The sequence below is a fragment of the Peromyscus californicus genome, unplaced genomic scaffold, assembly GCF_007827085.1.
Source record: "Peromyscus californicus insignis strain IS unplaced genomic scaffold, ASM782708v3 Scaffold_5__1_contigs__length_169319896, whole genome shotgun sequence".
NCBI lineage: Eukaryota > Metazoa > Chordata > Mammalia > Rodentia > Cricetidae > Peromyscus > Peromyscus californicus.
In genome coordinates, this window is record NW_026294573.1 from 31,440,333 (window position 1) to 31,454,082 (window position 13,750).

The 13,750-nt window shown below is 46.4% G+C and overlaps 1 protein-coding gene and 1 long non-coding RNA gene across 3 annotated transcripts in view; one reads left to right on the top strand and one right to left on the bottom strand.

Annotated features, from left to right (window-relative positions):
* Positions 1-8,156, top strand: part of Macf1 (microtubule actin crosslinking factor 1) — a 346,505-nt gene extending 338,349 nt beyond the window's left edge. Inside the window, 4 exon segments of the mRNA XM_052718421.1 lie at positions 2,380-2,591; positions 3,068-3,178; positions 5,711-5,840; positions 6,608-8,156. Coding sequence (XP_052574381.1) covers positions 2,380-2,591; positions 3,068-3,178; positions 5,711-5,840; positions 6,608-6,864 — 710 coding nt within the window. The 3' untranslated portion in view covers positions 6,865-8,156.
* Positions 3,185-13,501, bottom strand: LOC128097735 (uncharacterized). 2 transcript variants are annotated; one of them, XR_008213952.1, is made up of 5 exons: positions 13,426-13,501; positions 11,454-12,175; positions 10,883-10,960; positions 8,951-9,039; positions 3,185-4,893 (listed from the first exon to the last, which is right to left on the bottom strand). It is a non-coding gene; the product is annotated as an uncharacterized LOC128097735 (long non-coding RNA). The 2 variants fall into 2 exon arrangements; XR_008213953.1 differs by lacking the exon at positions 13,426-13,501 and having other exon boundaries at positions 11,454-11,711; positions 12,077-12,172.
* Between the last annotated feature and the right edge of the window lie 249 nt (positions 13,502-13,750).

Sequence of the window (13,750 nt, forward strand, 5' to 3'; positions counted from 1 at the left end):
ACGCACACGTTATAAAATAAAGATAAGTAGCTAGAGAGCTGGCTCAGTAACTAGAGTTACTCTTACAGAGGGCACAGCAAATGCAGTTCCCAGAACCCATCTGGTGGCTCACAGCCATCCATAATTCCATTTCTAGGGATTCCACACCTTCTTCTGACCTCCACAGTCATCAGGCACACATGGTACTCATACATACATGCAGACAGGACACTCATAATCATAATCTAAAAAATATTTGGCTTAGAACTCTGAACGGGTGTGCACTCATGTTCATGTGTGAGCCCACTGAACCAGAGTTTAATTAGGGCTACTAAAGGAGCATACTCCTCCGGAGAAAATGTCTCCCCCTCCCCCAGCAAAGCTGCTTGTATAAATTTATCCTTAGGAAAACGTCAGAATATGTACAAAAATAGTTTAGATGTTGTCACAGCATTGGATGCTGTATTTTTGAAACTATTAGCAAATTAGAAGTGTAACATTTAACCAGTAAAATGACATATATATGATGAAATTATACTTTAAAGTTAGTTGAAGTTTAACATGAGACACATAGGAAATGGAGAAATATTCCTGATACCTTTGTATTAAAAGTATGTATACAGTTGCTCAAAGAAACAAAGACATGCCAGTATGTTAACGGTGATGTGCTGTAGGATGTAAGAATGAGCAACTTTTGTTCTTAGAGGACAAAACGGTGTGCTGAAGCTTGTAAAAGCCAGAGGCTGACTGACATTGGGATATCTTCCTCAGGCATTTCTGTCACTAAACCTGGAGCTTGCTGTTTGGGCTAGACTGACTAACCAGTGAGCCACCAGGGTCTACCTGCCTCCTCTCCCTAGCGCTGGGGTTACAAATGCCCCCTCCATACCTGGCATTTACATGGCTTCTGGGACTGCAAGAAGGTCCCCTTATGAAGTAGACCTTTACCTAGCAAATGCCATGGAGTAGTGGAGATAAGCTGATGTGGATGATGTCATAAAGAGAATGGCCAGGAATGGCTTGGAGGCAGGGTAGAGAGAATAGCTAATATAATAGACAGGCTGCCTCTGCTGTGATTTGACCAATCTTTGTAGGCACTTCATTCCTTTGTCTAGTGGGATAGAGATGCTAATGAAAATCAAGTATAGTATTGCATGTGGTAACACTGTATAAATTATAGTGTGGGAGGAACATAATCTTATCACTCCATTACTACAGATAGTCCTCTTTGTGTGTGTGTTTGTTGAGATGGGATTTTGCTCTGTTTGCCCAAGCTAGTCTCAAACTCATGGGCTGAAGCATCCTCCCTGCCTCAGTCTGAAGTAGCTGGTTCATGCTACCACCTGCCTATAGCTTCTCTAAAACATTTTAAATGTGGCTGTCCCCAACTAGTTACCATTCCCAAGGCTTCCTCTTGTATCCTCTGTTGATTTTTTTCCTCCCCTCAGGCAGTGTGTTTAGAAGGGAACTATCAAATGTTTACTCAATTAGGGTTCCACCACCACCTGCTGATAGGTTTAATATCTTCAAATGAACAGTTGATAGTGGACGAACAGGTCCAAGGTTACTGCAGGGCATTGTCCAGTGAGAAATCAAAGGATCTTTTCCAGAGGATGTATTGCTTTTAAATTAGCAGTGTCTTTGACGTCAACATTTGTTGTGACTATACCTGATATCTCTGACTAAATCCATATTTGAAGTTCTGGTCTTACAGCTCCAGAAAGCGAGGAGGCAGCTCCTGTTTGCCTTCAGTACTCTTCCTGACTCTCCCTTCAGTTCCTCCCCTACTTGCAACTGCTCTTTCAGCTTTTACCTAACAGATTCTCACTCTCAGTTTTGTGCATGTCTTGGTCTTTCTCTCTCCCTACATGTTTGCTTCTTAAAGACTCTGTCCTTATCTCTACTATCCTGGCTTTCTGAACCCCTTCCTTTAGGATTATTATTGACAGAATTCAAATGGAAGAGTCTTGATGCCATTAATGTGTTTTCTCCACTATCTCATTACCATGTATCTTGTAAAAATTCAGCAAAAAGTACACATGTCTATGAGAGAGAAAACAGGAGTGTGATTAAGATCAGAGGCTTGTGTCATGTTGTATTTATGTCTCCTTGAGCAGCTACGGTGTGCTTACCCCAGGGGACAGCAGCAAAGCCAGATGATGACAGCAGAGTAGATGGTCCTCTGTTGATAGGCTTGCTTGTTAGAGCAAGCTAAGATCTTAGCCAGTGTGTCTGCTGGGGGTCAGAACATGACAAAGCTGTTTTTAAAGAATCCATAGGTGGTATAAAACCTATGCACAGCTTACTGTTATCATGGGGTCAAGCAGCTGTATGACCATCCAAGATATATTTTTAAAATAACTAACTATATGCATGTGTGTGTGTGTGTTCTCTTTTTAGCACGAGGCAGAACTAACATAGAACTTCGAGAAAAATTCATCCTGCCAGAAGGGGCATCCCAGGGGATGACTCCATTCCGATCACGGGGTCGAAGATCCAAACCATCTTCCCGAGCTGCTTCTCCCACCCGCTCCAGCTCAAGTGCTAGTCAGAGTAATCACAGCTGTACGTCCATGCCTTCTTCTCCAGCCACCCCAGCCAGCGGGACCAAGGTGTGTGCTGACCTCCCTTGTGCTGTTCTTCGCTATTCCTATCTTGGTAGATGCTCGTTGATGGGCAGACCTTGAAAAGCCTAGCAAGAAAAAGAACGTAAAAACATAGAGCAACTCTGCCCAGATCACCACCTTTGAGGGATTTTGTAAAATTCCTGTTCAGGCTGGTTACATCTTCTTTGTTCTTTCTTCTTACTCTTTGTTTGAGTTGGAGTTTGTCCAGAGTTAGGTCACTGGTTTGGAAAGTCCAGGTACTGTCTGTGCAACTGGAGCTGACAGATGGGCTTGCTGGCTGGTACAGTGAGATATACGTGAAGAATACCTTCTACCTGCTCCATCTTGGCCCATTGGACTTACGTCTATTTTATTTGTTTTCTGTTTCTTTAAAATTTAGTGTCTCCCCCCCCCCATTTACTCCCCTTTCTGTTCCATTTTTCAATTGTTTCTGCCCTTCCCTTTGGATCTCCCTTTCACAGACTCCACTTCAGCTCTCTCGCTGTTATGACAAACCCTGGTTGGTAAACAGTAAAGCTGGCACCCATGTCAGGGACAGCCATTGTCCTGACCTCCAGCTACTCAGTCCTGAGGTAGAGTATGGCTTTGCTGAGTGGGACACAGTCACGAAGAGGCCGTCACTCATGCCAAGAACCTGCCCAGCTCTTTTTCCTGACATGAGCCCAATGTCTCTTCCATCTCTGGGATGCTTGCTGACACAGCTGATTGATCAAGTTGGCCAAGTGTTTTCAGGAGTTTCTAACTCGGATTCACTAAAATTGGAGATGAATAAGAGATGCCTAAAACAAGATTGTTTAACAACTTTATAAGTTTTTAAGCATAACATTTGTTCAGGATGATTGATCACAGTCATTCCTGGCTGTTTACTTGTTAATATGACTTGTAAATAGGTCTCTTGGAATCTCCAAATGTCAGCTACATAGACGAGTTACAAACACTTGAAATTAAACCACAGCGCATGTTCACCAATGTTCTATGTGTTTAGAACAGGAGGATGATTTGCAAGGTCCCTCCCCAGGGTGGTTGGTGCTGCCACATGGGTCCAAGGCACGGGTGCTCTCTACTCCAGCCAAGCACAGTTTCCCTACAAGTGACCACTGCTCTGGGGCTCCAGCTCTACCTTCTTGGTTCCTTGGCTTAGTTAGGTACCTGGTTTACTGTAGCTTTAATTTGAATACACATACCAACATGTTCACATACAGCCATTAAAATACCTAAACACGTTTAGAAGAACAATGTTAGAGAAAAAAAACATGGCTGGATGTCGTAGCACACACCTATAATCCCAGCACTTGGGAGGCTGAGGCAGCAGATTGGACGTCAAAGCTGTGTGGACCATATATTGAGACCCTGTCTCAAAAGAGGAAAAGAAAAAAACTGAAACAAAACCTGGGCAGAGAGGTTGTGTAATAGCAGCATACTTTGCATCTCTCAGCCCCTGCAGAGAATGTTGAATTCTAACCCTCCAAGCACAGTGTTGCTTTGGTCGGGCACAGAAGCCAGGGGCTGTGAATGAACTGCCACTTATGGACTTACCCCACTCCCAGCTCAAACTCCATCTGAGAACTGTGGGCTATGGTCTCAGGAACTGGGCACTGGCTGACTGCCTGAGAACCCAAGATTTAACTTGCCCTTGCTTTTTCCCTCTGTGATGGCTCCAGCTCCATTGAAATCCCAAATGTGAAAAGTGCCGGTGTTGCTCCAACAGACTCCATAGGGTTCAGAAATGGCCCTTTGTATTTTATTTTACAATGTAATCGTTCGTTTCAAGTTGTTTACTCCTTGAGACTCTGTAGCCAGGCCAGGCCCTAACTTAGAACCCCAGTCCAGAGGCGCCAGAGCTGTGAACTCCAGGCAGCGGTGCTCAGGAAGGATAGCTCTTGGAACTGGTGCGCCTCCTCCTGGGTGGCCAGGAGAGGTCTTGCTTGGGTGTCAATCACTTCCTGTCGCTTTTGCTTTTCCTTTGTGAAGAAATTCACCCTGCACAATGAGATGGGGTGCTTTATCCTCCTATCTATAAAAGCATCTTAAAGGTTCTGGAAAACAATTTACCCAACTTACTTCAAAGAAAAATTGGAATTGTATACCATGTCATAAGTAATATTTTAAAACAGACTGTAAAATATTCTTTATCTACATTAAGTCTATGTGAGTAAGGAAATGTAGCTCCTACCAGTAACAGCAGTCATAAAGTGCAGCTCTTGTTCAGGTTAAGATGTGCATCTGTGCATTGTTTTTTCAGCAAGGTGGTATGGAGTTGTCCTTTTTTGCCACGTAGTTGCAGGTGCTAAGATGTAAGAGTACATAATAAAACAAAAGTTTCTGCTTTTATGGAATTGATGCTTTAATGTGAGACAAAGGCAATAAGCATATATGTATGTCAAGCAGTGAAAAATGCTATCCTTAAAAATGGAAATGCAGAAGTAGAAGAGAGCTTCCAGTGGTGTTGAGAGGTGAGGCCTCTCTGACGGGATCGCCCTCTCACCATAGCCCTGAAGTACATGGTCTAAGCCATGAGTGTGTTTGGGGAGGAAGGTCACTGTGCAGGGACAGTGTGGGCTCAGTTCAGAACAAGGGGACAAGATTTCCCTGGGCCGTAGGGTGTGTGATAGAAATGGAGAGACAGGATCCATCCCTTATCTCCCGAGGGAGAAGCAGAGACATAGGTGCTCATGAGAGATCTTGACTACAGCTGCTGTGTGTGCTTTAGAGTGTGGCCCAGCACACTGGTGCACAGGGCTCTTGGTTTTCTCCTGTAACCCATCATTCATTTGTAACTGTAGTGTCTGTCTTACTACTTGAAGATCTTCTCATAGTCCTAGGGAAGTTTATAAGCAGGATAACAGACATTGAACGGTTGTCATTCCTAGGGAATAACAGACACTAGAAGACACTCAGATTTTTTAATTGGACCTTGAAACCTCTTGAGAATATTTTAAAAATCTATGATTAAAGCATTTTGTAAAAAAAAAAAAAAAACTTTGTTTTCCTGGACTTTTAATTCGCTTTTCAAATGATTGTCTATAAAGAGGCTTTTAAATAGACTATATAATTACATACTTAAAGATTTTATCAAGTAAATATGATCTTTTATTATTTTTAAGGTTATTCCAGCAGCAGGCAGCAAGCTAAAACGACCAACACCAACTTTCCATTCTAGCCGAACATCCCTCGCTGGCGACACCAGCAATAGTTCTTCTCCAGCGTCCACAGGTGCCAAAACTAACCGGGCAGGTAAGTGCCAACCATGCATAGGGCTGGGGTGGGGGGAACTGGGCAAGCACTGGCCTCTCAGGAGCCGGTGCTGGGAAGAGCACTCAGTGTCCTGCCCAGAAAGACACTTGCACTTTGGAGGCGGCCATCGCTTTTTTCTGTCAGTGCAGCAAACTCTAACCTCTGCACTCCACACTGGAGCCTTGTGTGGATCAGCAGTGATGAGTCGGGAGAGTGGAAGGAAGAAAGGGCCGGCCCAGAGCTGAAGCAAACTGTTAATAACTTTCCTAATGCACTGTGTTTTGTATGGCTGCTGGTGAACTGGGAAAGGCGAAGCTGGCTAACAGCAGCTCCTCCTGGGAACCTGAAAACTGGCCTCTTAGCTTCTCTCCTTACCCCCTCACCTCCATTTGCCATCTGCTCACATTTGCTACAACCTCATCAGTTCACTTACCTGAGCTGTGGTGTCTAAGCAGCTTTGAAAGGTGATCTAGGCCGAGAAGTGGTGGCGCACACCTTTAATCCCAGCACTCAGGAGGCAGAGGCAGGCCGATCTCTGTGAGTTCGAGGCCAGCCTGGTATACAGAGCGAGATCCAGGGAAGGCACCAAAACTACACAGAAAAACCAAAAAAAAAAAAAAAAAGGATGGGTCCAGAATGGCTGTGGTTTCCCCCAAGGCCACTCAGCAAATCAAGAGCTATTAGCAGCAACCCCTTGGCCTCCAGTCACTTGTGTTTCCATATCATGCCTTCTCCATTAAATCTCCTGCTTTACTCTTAAATTCCAGACCCTAAGAAGTCTGCCAGCCGTCCTGGGAGCCGGGCCGGGAGCCGGGCCGGGAGTCGAGCCAGCAGTCGGAGAGGAAGTGATGCCTCTGACTTTGACCTTCTAGAGACTCAGTCGGCTTGTTCAGACACTTCTGAGAGCAGCGCTGCAGGGGGCCAGGGCAGCTCCAGAAGAGGGCTCACTAAACCTTCCAAAATCCCAACCATGTCTAAGAAGACCACCACTGCCTCCCCCAGGACTCCGGGTCCCAAGCGATAACACTGTACAAGCACCTCACACCACTATCCATTTTGAATCCTGCTCCATACATTGGGTGTATATTTATTCTGAACGGGAGAAGTTATATTGTTAAAATTGTAAAAGAATAATTGTGTTATGAAGCTGCCTTATTTTTTTTTCCTTTTTGTAAGTTACTATTTTCATGTGAATATTTATGTAGATAAAATTTGCCTCCTGGTAACCCTGTAATGGATGGGGCCCAGAGATGAAATATTTGAGGAAAACAAAAGGTCAAGACGCAAATGTGTATTAAAAAGAAAAGCCTCTAAATAGGGTTTCATGTGGCGCAGGGTTGTAAACCTGCTTTATCTTTTAGGATTATTCCTAAATGCATCTTCTTTATAAACTTGACTTGCTATATCAGCAAGATAAATTATATTAAAAATAAGAATTCCGCAATGTTTAAGGAACTCTTCTTTTTAAATCACAGACACCTGGATTAGCAAGAACTAAGGAGAGGGCACTTAGGATTACATTTCCATTGTTTTACTGTCATGTAATTCTAGCTGGAGAGACAGAACCTCCTCTAGATCCGTTTGCACAGGATCCAGCAAAGAAGTTCATTGAGTACTGTCTTACACTAATGTCTCTGTCCTGGGTGTTACAGGCACGTAGCTGCTAGGATTCAGGGGTGAAAGGACATTTCAGAACATTGGGGTTTGAAACTGATTTGTAACTAACTGTCCAGCCTAGCCATTAAGAACTCCTGTGCTCACCAGGCCCCCGGCCCTGGTGAGGGAGACTCCTTGGTGGCACTGTGAATTACAGATCTGTTTATCTGCTTTTTTCTTTTTTCTTTCTTTTTTTTTGCTATTTATTTAAATCGATCAACCTCCCACAAACTGAGGAATGAATTCCATAAGCCTATTTTGAAATGTGGACCTAAGACAAACACTTGCTCATCCTTTAACGGAGTTCACCAGCACACTTGTTCACCAGTCCCGTTTGCTTCCGTCTTTTTTGTGTGTAATAAAGTCAGCTGACCAAGTGACCACAAAGGGAGGCTGTCTGGGGCTCCTGTTTTTTAGCTGCTGTTCCTCGTCAGCTCCGACCATGTTGCTGTGTGATTATCTCAATTGGTTTTAATTGAGGCAGAAATTGAAGCTCTACCAATGAACTGTTTAAAAACAAGACACACTTTTGTATTAAAATTGCTTGCAGTAACAAATGTTTTGTAATTCCTGGCTTTATTCTGAACCACTACTTTATATTTAAATGTTACCCCTAAGGCATAAAAATGTTGTAGTACTTAAATACATCATTCAACAAGAGTTTTCTTGATGGAAAAATAGAACTCATTACTTTTTTTTCACCCTTGTTAATTTTAACGAGGCACCAAAGAAGCGGGATGTTTTCACACAGATGTGTAAGGATATTGTCCACCTACGTGATTCAACAGATAGTATGTGAGAAGTTTACCGTGGGATGGGCAAACATCCCACAGTATGATGAAATTTCTGTTACTTGATTGAACTTCACAAACCAGGGTAGTTCTGTTAACCTTGAGACCACTGTATAGGATGGAAGCAAATGGACATGCAAGCCCGTGGTACAGAAAGACGCCTATTTGGCTGAACTAGCTGATCAGATGGCACCGTAATGAGAGATGGGTGACCATAAACGGGCCCACCCCCTCTCACAGTGGCCAGGCGACACACGTCACCTGGTGCTTACCTTGACGGATGTCTTGCCGCTGTGTACATCTCAAGAGCCATTATTTCCTTCACTAGTTTGCTCACGTGCCCTCCTGTCATAGTCCACAGTGGAAAGGGTAGAGGCCCTCTAGCTAGTGTCCAGACTCATGAAGGAAAACACTGCCTAGTTACTAGGGAAGACGGCTCAGGTGAAGTTGAGCGCACTGGACATCTCTCAATTCTGGAAGGCAGTCCATTCTGATTCCTTTGTTTTACAGATGGAGAGGCAGGTCTGTTCAGATCACAGTGTGAGGCTACTAGTGAATGTTTCTGGGGTTGAACCTGGGACTCCTGTGCTAGTCTGATGCCTCAACTAGTACAACCAGATACTGACTTGAATAATGAGAACGCAAGAAAGGGTTCAAACTCACATCTATGTTCTTCAGGCCATATGCCCCTCTTAGAACTCTAGAATTCGGCAAGATGTAAATGCTTGTTTGCCAAAGCTCCATAAGGCCACCTGTTCAGATTGAAGGGAATATTTAGCCTGGTGTGTTCCACACTTCCTGGGTGACCTTAAAGCTATCAACTTGGGATTGGAGAGTTGGCTCAGCCGTTAAGAGCACTTGCTGCCCTTGGAGAAGACTTGTTCGGTTCCCAGCATCCATACAGTGGCATACAGCCACCTGTAAGTCCAGCTCCAGGGAATCTCCTGGCTTCCATGGATACCTGTGCACACATGCACATACCCACATACTACACATACTCATAATTAAAAATCTTTTGGGGCTGGAGAGATGCTAAGAGCATTTGCTGCTCTTCCAAAGAACCTGGGTTTTCTCCCAGAACCCTTATCAGACTGCCTCAATAGGCATCTGCATTCACATGTATGTACTTACATGTGACAAACACACCTCCTCATTTTGTTTTTGAGACAAGGTCTCACTATATAGCCTTGGCTGTCCTGGAGCTCACTAAGTAGACCAGGCTGGTCTTGCACTGCCTCTGCCTCTGCCTCTGCCTCCCAAGTGCTGGGATTAAAGTCTTGTGCTACCACAACCAGCTTTATGTACATATAATTTAAATAGATTTGTTTTTAATTTCAAATCTTTTCCTTAAAAAGCTATTGGAATTTAATGTAGGATAGTGCCTTCACCCAAATTGGCTTCTGCTTCCTGGTGCCCCGCAGCAGGAGCATATCAGGAGTGGCTAGCACCCATCTTTGCGGGATAGACTACCTGCTCTTACTTTCTTTCCAGGTTTAGGTTCTAAGTGTTCATCAAAGCTCAGCTGGCAGGTGCGGGTGGGGAGCATCTAGAGAGGTGGCTCGGGGTTTAAGAGCATATAATGTTCTTGCAGGTCTTGAGCTAAGTTCCCAGCACCTACACAGGGTGAGAAATCCAATGCCTCTAGCCTCTAAGAACATAGGCACTCATATGCACACACACAATTAAAATAAATCTTTCAAAAACAGAAGTGGGGCAGTGGCAGTGCACGCCTTCAATCCCAGCACAGGCAGAGGCAGGCAGATCTCTGTGAGTTCCAGGCCACCCTGGTCTACAGAGTGAGTTCCAGGACAGCCAAGGTTACACAGAGAAGCCCAGTCTCAAAGAAAGAGGGAGGTGTCCAAAAGCTTAGTAGCACCACAGAAAACTTATTTCCATTCAACAGGAAGCTGTGGAAGACATAGGAAATAGGCAAGTAAAGGGCTTAAAATGCTACAGAGGTTGACAAGGTGGATCAGCCATAAAGGTGCTGGCCACACACACCTGGAGACCTCCCTTTAATCCCAGAACCCACAAAAAGGTTGGGAATGGATTCCACAAAATCATCATCTAACCTGTACGTGAGCCTTTCTCCGCCATAATAACAGTTCTGAGACATGTTTAATGACCAGTGAGATGGTTCAGCAAATAAAGGTGCTTGCCACCAAGGCTAATGACCTGAGCTCAACCCAGAGCCCACACGGTAAGAGAAAAACCAACTACTCCCAGAAGTTGTTCTGACCTCCACACATGACATGCACATGCGTGTGCACACACATTCGAGATAAATGATACAAATTTAGTGTCTGCTGGGGCTTTAGCTGATACATCAACAGCTAACGTTCATGGAATGCTCATTCCATACGTTATGGAGAACTTGCACTCTAGATACATCTCAATACAGGTCCCAATTCTATGATCTTGAGTTCCCCTAAGGATAAAGTTCAGTAACTTAGCAAAGTGACAGTCAGCAGGTGAGCCAGAAAGCTCACGTTTGGACACTGTCTTCTCCAAGAAACTTTAGACACCTTGGTCTTTCTGCTGTTTCAGAGTTCCACTCATGGGAACCCACCTCCTCTTCCCAGCACCCCTACTCACCCTCAGAAACCACCGGCTCCTCTGGGGGTACAGCTTTCATTCTGCCTTTGAAATGACCAAGTTCCCAGATGGTCAACCCTGTTAGAGAGGGAACTGCTCAAAGGTGGAGTCTTGGTTCAGGGCCCAGTAGCGAGCAACCCACCATGGCCACTGACAAACTGAATCCTGGGTGGTGGTTCTTGGGTGGCTGGCTAAACCCTGCTTCTGTTTACAAGAATGTGAAGCACTGTAGTAAGTAGGTGGCTAGCTCCTAAGCTGAGATGAATGACCTCCCCACCCCACCCCCAAAACCAGTCCCATGCTGGTGGCCTAGAATGCAACCTGAGAATTCCAGGTGGGGTAGAAGGTTCCTGGTGGTATGGTGTGGAGTCTGGTGCAGAGGGTACCCAGGGTCCAGAGGGGGCGGGGAGGGGGGGGGCTGTGTGCAGGAGACTCAAGAGCTCCTGAACAAAAATTATATAGACAACATCTTACTACCGTCTTCAGTCATCAATCCCATCACGAGAATCATTATCAGTCTCCTCCCCCATCACTATAGCTGTCTCCCTCCCACCCACAGTCTAGCACTAACCTCAGTGTGGCAGTTTTAAAGGCTCCTTGGCAGCATCGTCCTGAGAAGTCCAACATTTCCCCCCCCCTTTTTTTTCCTTCTTTCCATCCTTGTCCTCCTCCTCCTTGCTCTGTTTGTTTTGAGACGAGGTCTAACTATGTCGCTATGAAGCCAGTCCTGGCCTTCCGGAACTATATAAACTATTCTGGCCTTGAATTTGCAGCAGTCTTCCTGCTCCTCCAGTCTTTATGGGGGCTTTGAAACAGGATGAAGATCGACCTGTTAGATGAAAGACAGACTGTGGATGATTACTTGAAGAATTTAGTTGAAACTTGAAACAAGGCTAGAGGGATGGCTCGTCATTTAAGAGCACTTCACTGCTCTCACAGAGGACCTGAGTTCAGTTCCCAGAGCATCAGGTGGCTCACAACGGGCTGTAACTCCAGTTCCAGGGGATCCACCGCCCTCTTCTGACCTCAGAGGAGAAGACACTTGTACACAGGAAGTGCACACATTTAAGAAAAAGCAAACTTTTGAAAGATCACCTCACCACATTTTGGTGACCATTATACATTCATTTGGATTTTTATTTTGAATCCACACTGGAGAATCCATAACAGGCCCAAATGCTCGTGTAGCACCACCTGCAGGGTCCTTTATGGTCTCCCTCCTGGAAGCCCCTCCAGCAGCCACCCTTCACTTCCAGCTCTTCAGTTAACCTCTGTATGCTTCAGTTTCCCCATCTGTTAAAAATAATAATAATATTTTTTGGGACACAATAGCACATGCTTTAATCCCAGAGGCAAGCGTAGGCAGGCATATCTCTATGAGTTTGAGGCCAGCCTGGTCTACAGGGCAAGTTCCAGGTCAGCCAAGGCTACATAGTGAGAATCTGCCTTTAAAAAAAAAGAAAGAAAGGAAAAGAAAAAAGAAAAGACTGCTGGACAGTGGTGGCCCACGCCTTTAATCCCAGCACTCGGGAGGCAGAAGCAGGCCGATGGATCTCTGTGAGTTCGAGGCCAGCCTGGTCTACAAAGTGAGTTCCAGGACAGCCAGAGCTGTTACACAGAGGAAACCCTGTCTCGAAAAACCAAGAAGAAAAGGAAGGAAGGAAGGAAGGAAGGAAGGAAGGAAGGAAGGAAGGAAGGAAGGAAGGAAGGAAGGAAGGAAGGAAAATGGAAGGAAAGAAGGAGAGAGAGAGAGAGAGAGAGAGAGACAGACAGACAGACAGACAGACAGACAGACAGAGAGACAGAGAGAGAGACAGAGAGAGAGACAGAGAGAGACAGAGAGAGCTGTGTGCCCCATAATGGTGTGTGAACGAACACTAAGAATAGGCTGGAAACGCTGCTACCTCTGACACTCCCAGCCTGACACAGTCATTCCCTCTGCTGGGTACTTTCCTCCCACTGACTTCCGCCTTTCTTAGTCAATTCCTTTCAGCTTGGTCTAGGTGCTACTTAAGCCGCGCCAGAACCTTTACGACCGAGAGTCAATGAATGCTGTGGCAGCAGCCATAGGAGACGGGAATGCAGAAAAGGGTGTAAGTCAAGGAGTTTTCCCGGGGTCCCTTTCTTGCAAGCTGCTGGAGGTTGTCACAAATGAAGAGCTAAGCAAAGGTGGCTCCCCTTTCGGGGAGCTCCCAGAGTCCATCCCGTGTTGGGTCAGCAACGGGATCCACCCGGTGGAGAAGACGCCTGGCACCCGAGGAGTGTGCAACGGAATGTGCCTCTCCCTCGCGGCACGGCTGGCATCAGCCCAGCCCAGACGGCCGAACTATGTCTGGACTCCATCTATGTCGCTATGTCGAGGAGAAGGGCGACGCTGCGGATCCCACCGTTCCCGGGGGACTCAGGAACCCACCCGGCCTAGGGCACAGGTGCATGCTTCAGAGACCCCGAGGTCTCCGCGCGGAGCCCAGCGTGCGCCCCGCCATCTGGATGGGGACCCAGGACACCCTTGAAGGCCTTTCCCCAGTCGGCCCGTTACTTACCTCTGGGTCGCACCAGGCGCTCCCACCACTCGGTGCAGCCGTAGCTGCGTAGACACCGGGCGGGCGTCGGTCCGCGCTCGGGCCCGCCCCCTACCCCCCATTGGTTGGCCCGGGCAGGGGCGGGGCCGAGAAGGCGCTCGCCTGTCTGCGAGGCCACCAGGAGGTCCCGCTCCGGACACTGGCGGGTCCGCGCCGCCCGAGCCCAAGTTGCTCTGCGGGACCTACGGGCTCAGCGACCGACCGCCGAGCGTGTGGTGCGCGGCCGCTGCAGAGCTGCCCGCGACAGGTGCGAACTCAGGGGATCCGCGCGGCCGTCCGGTCCTCG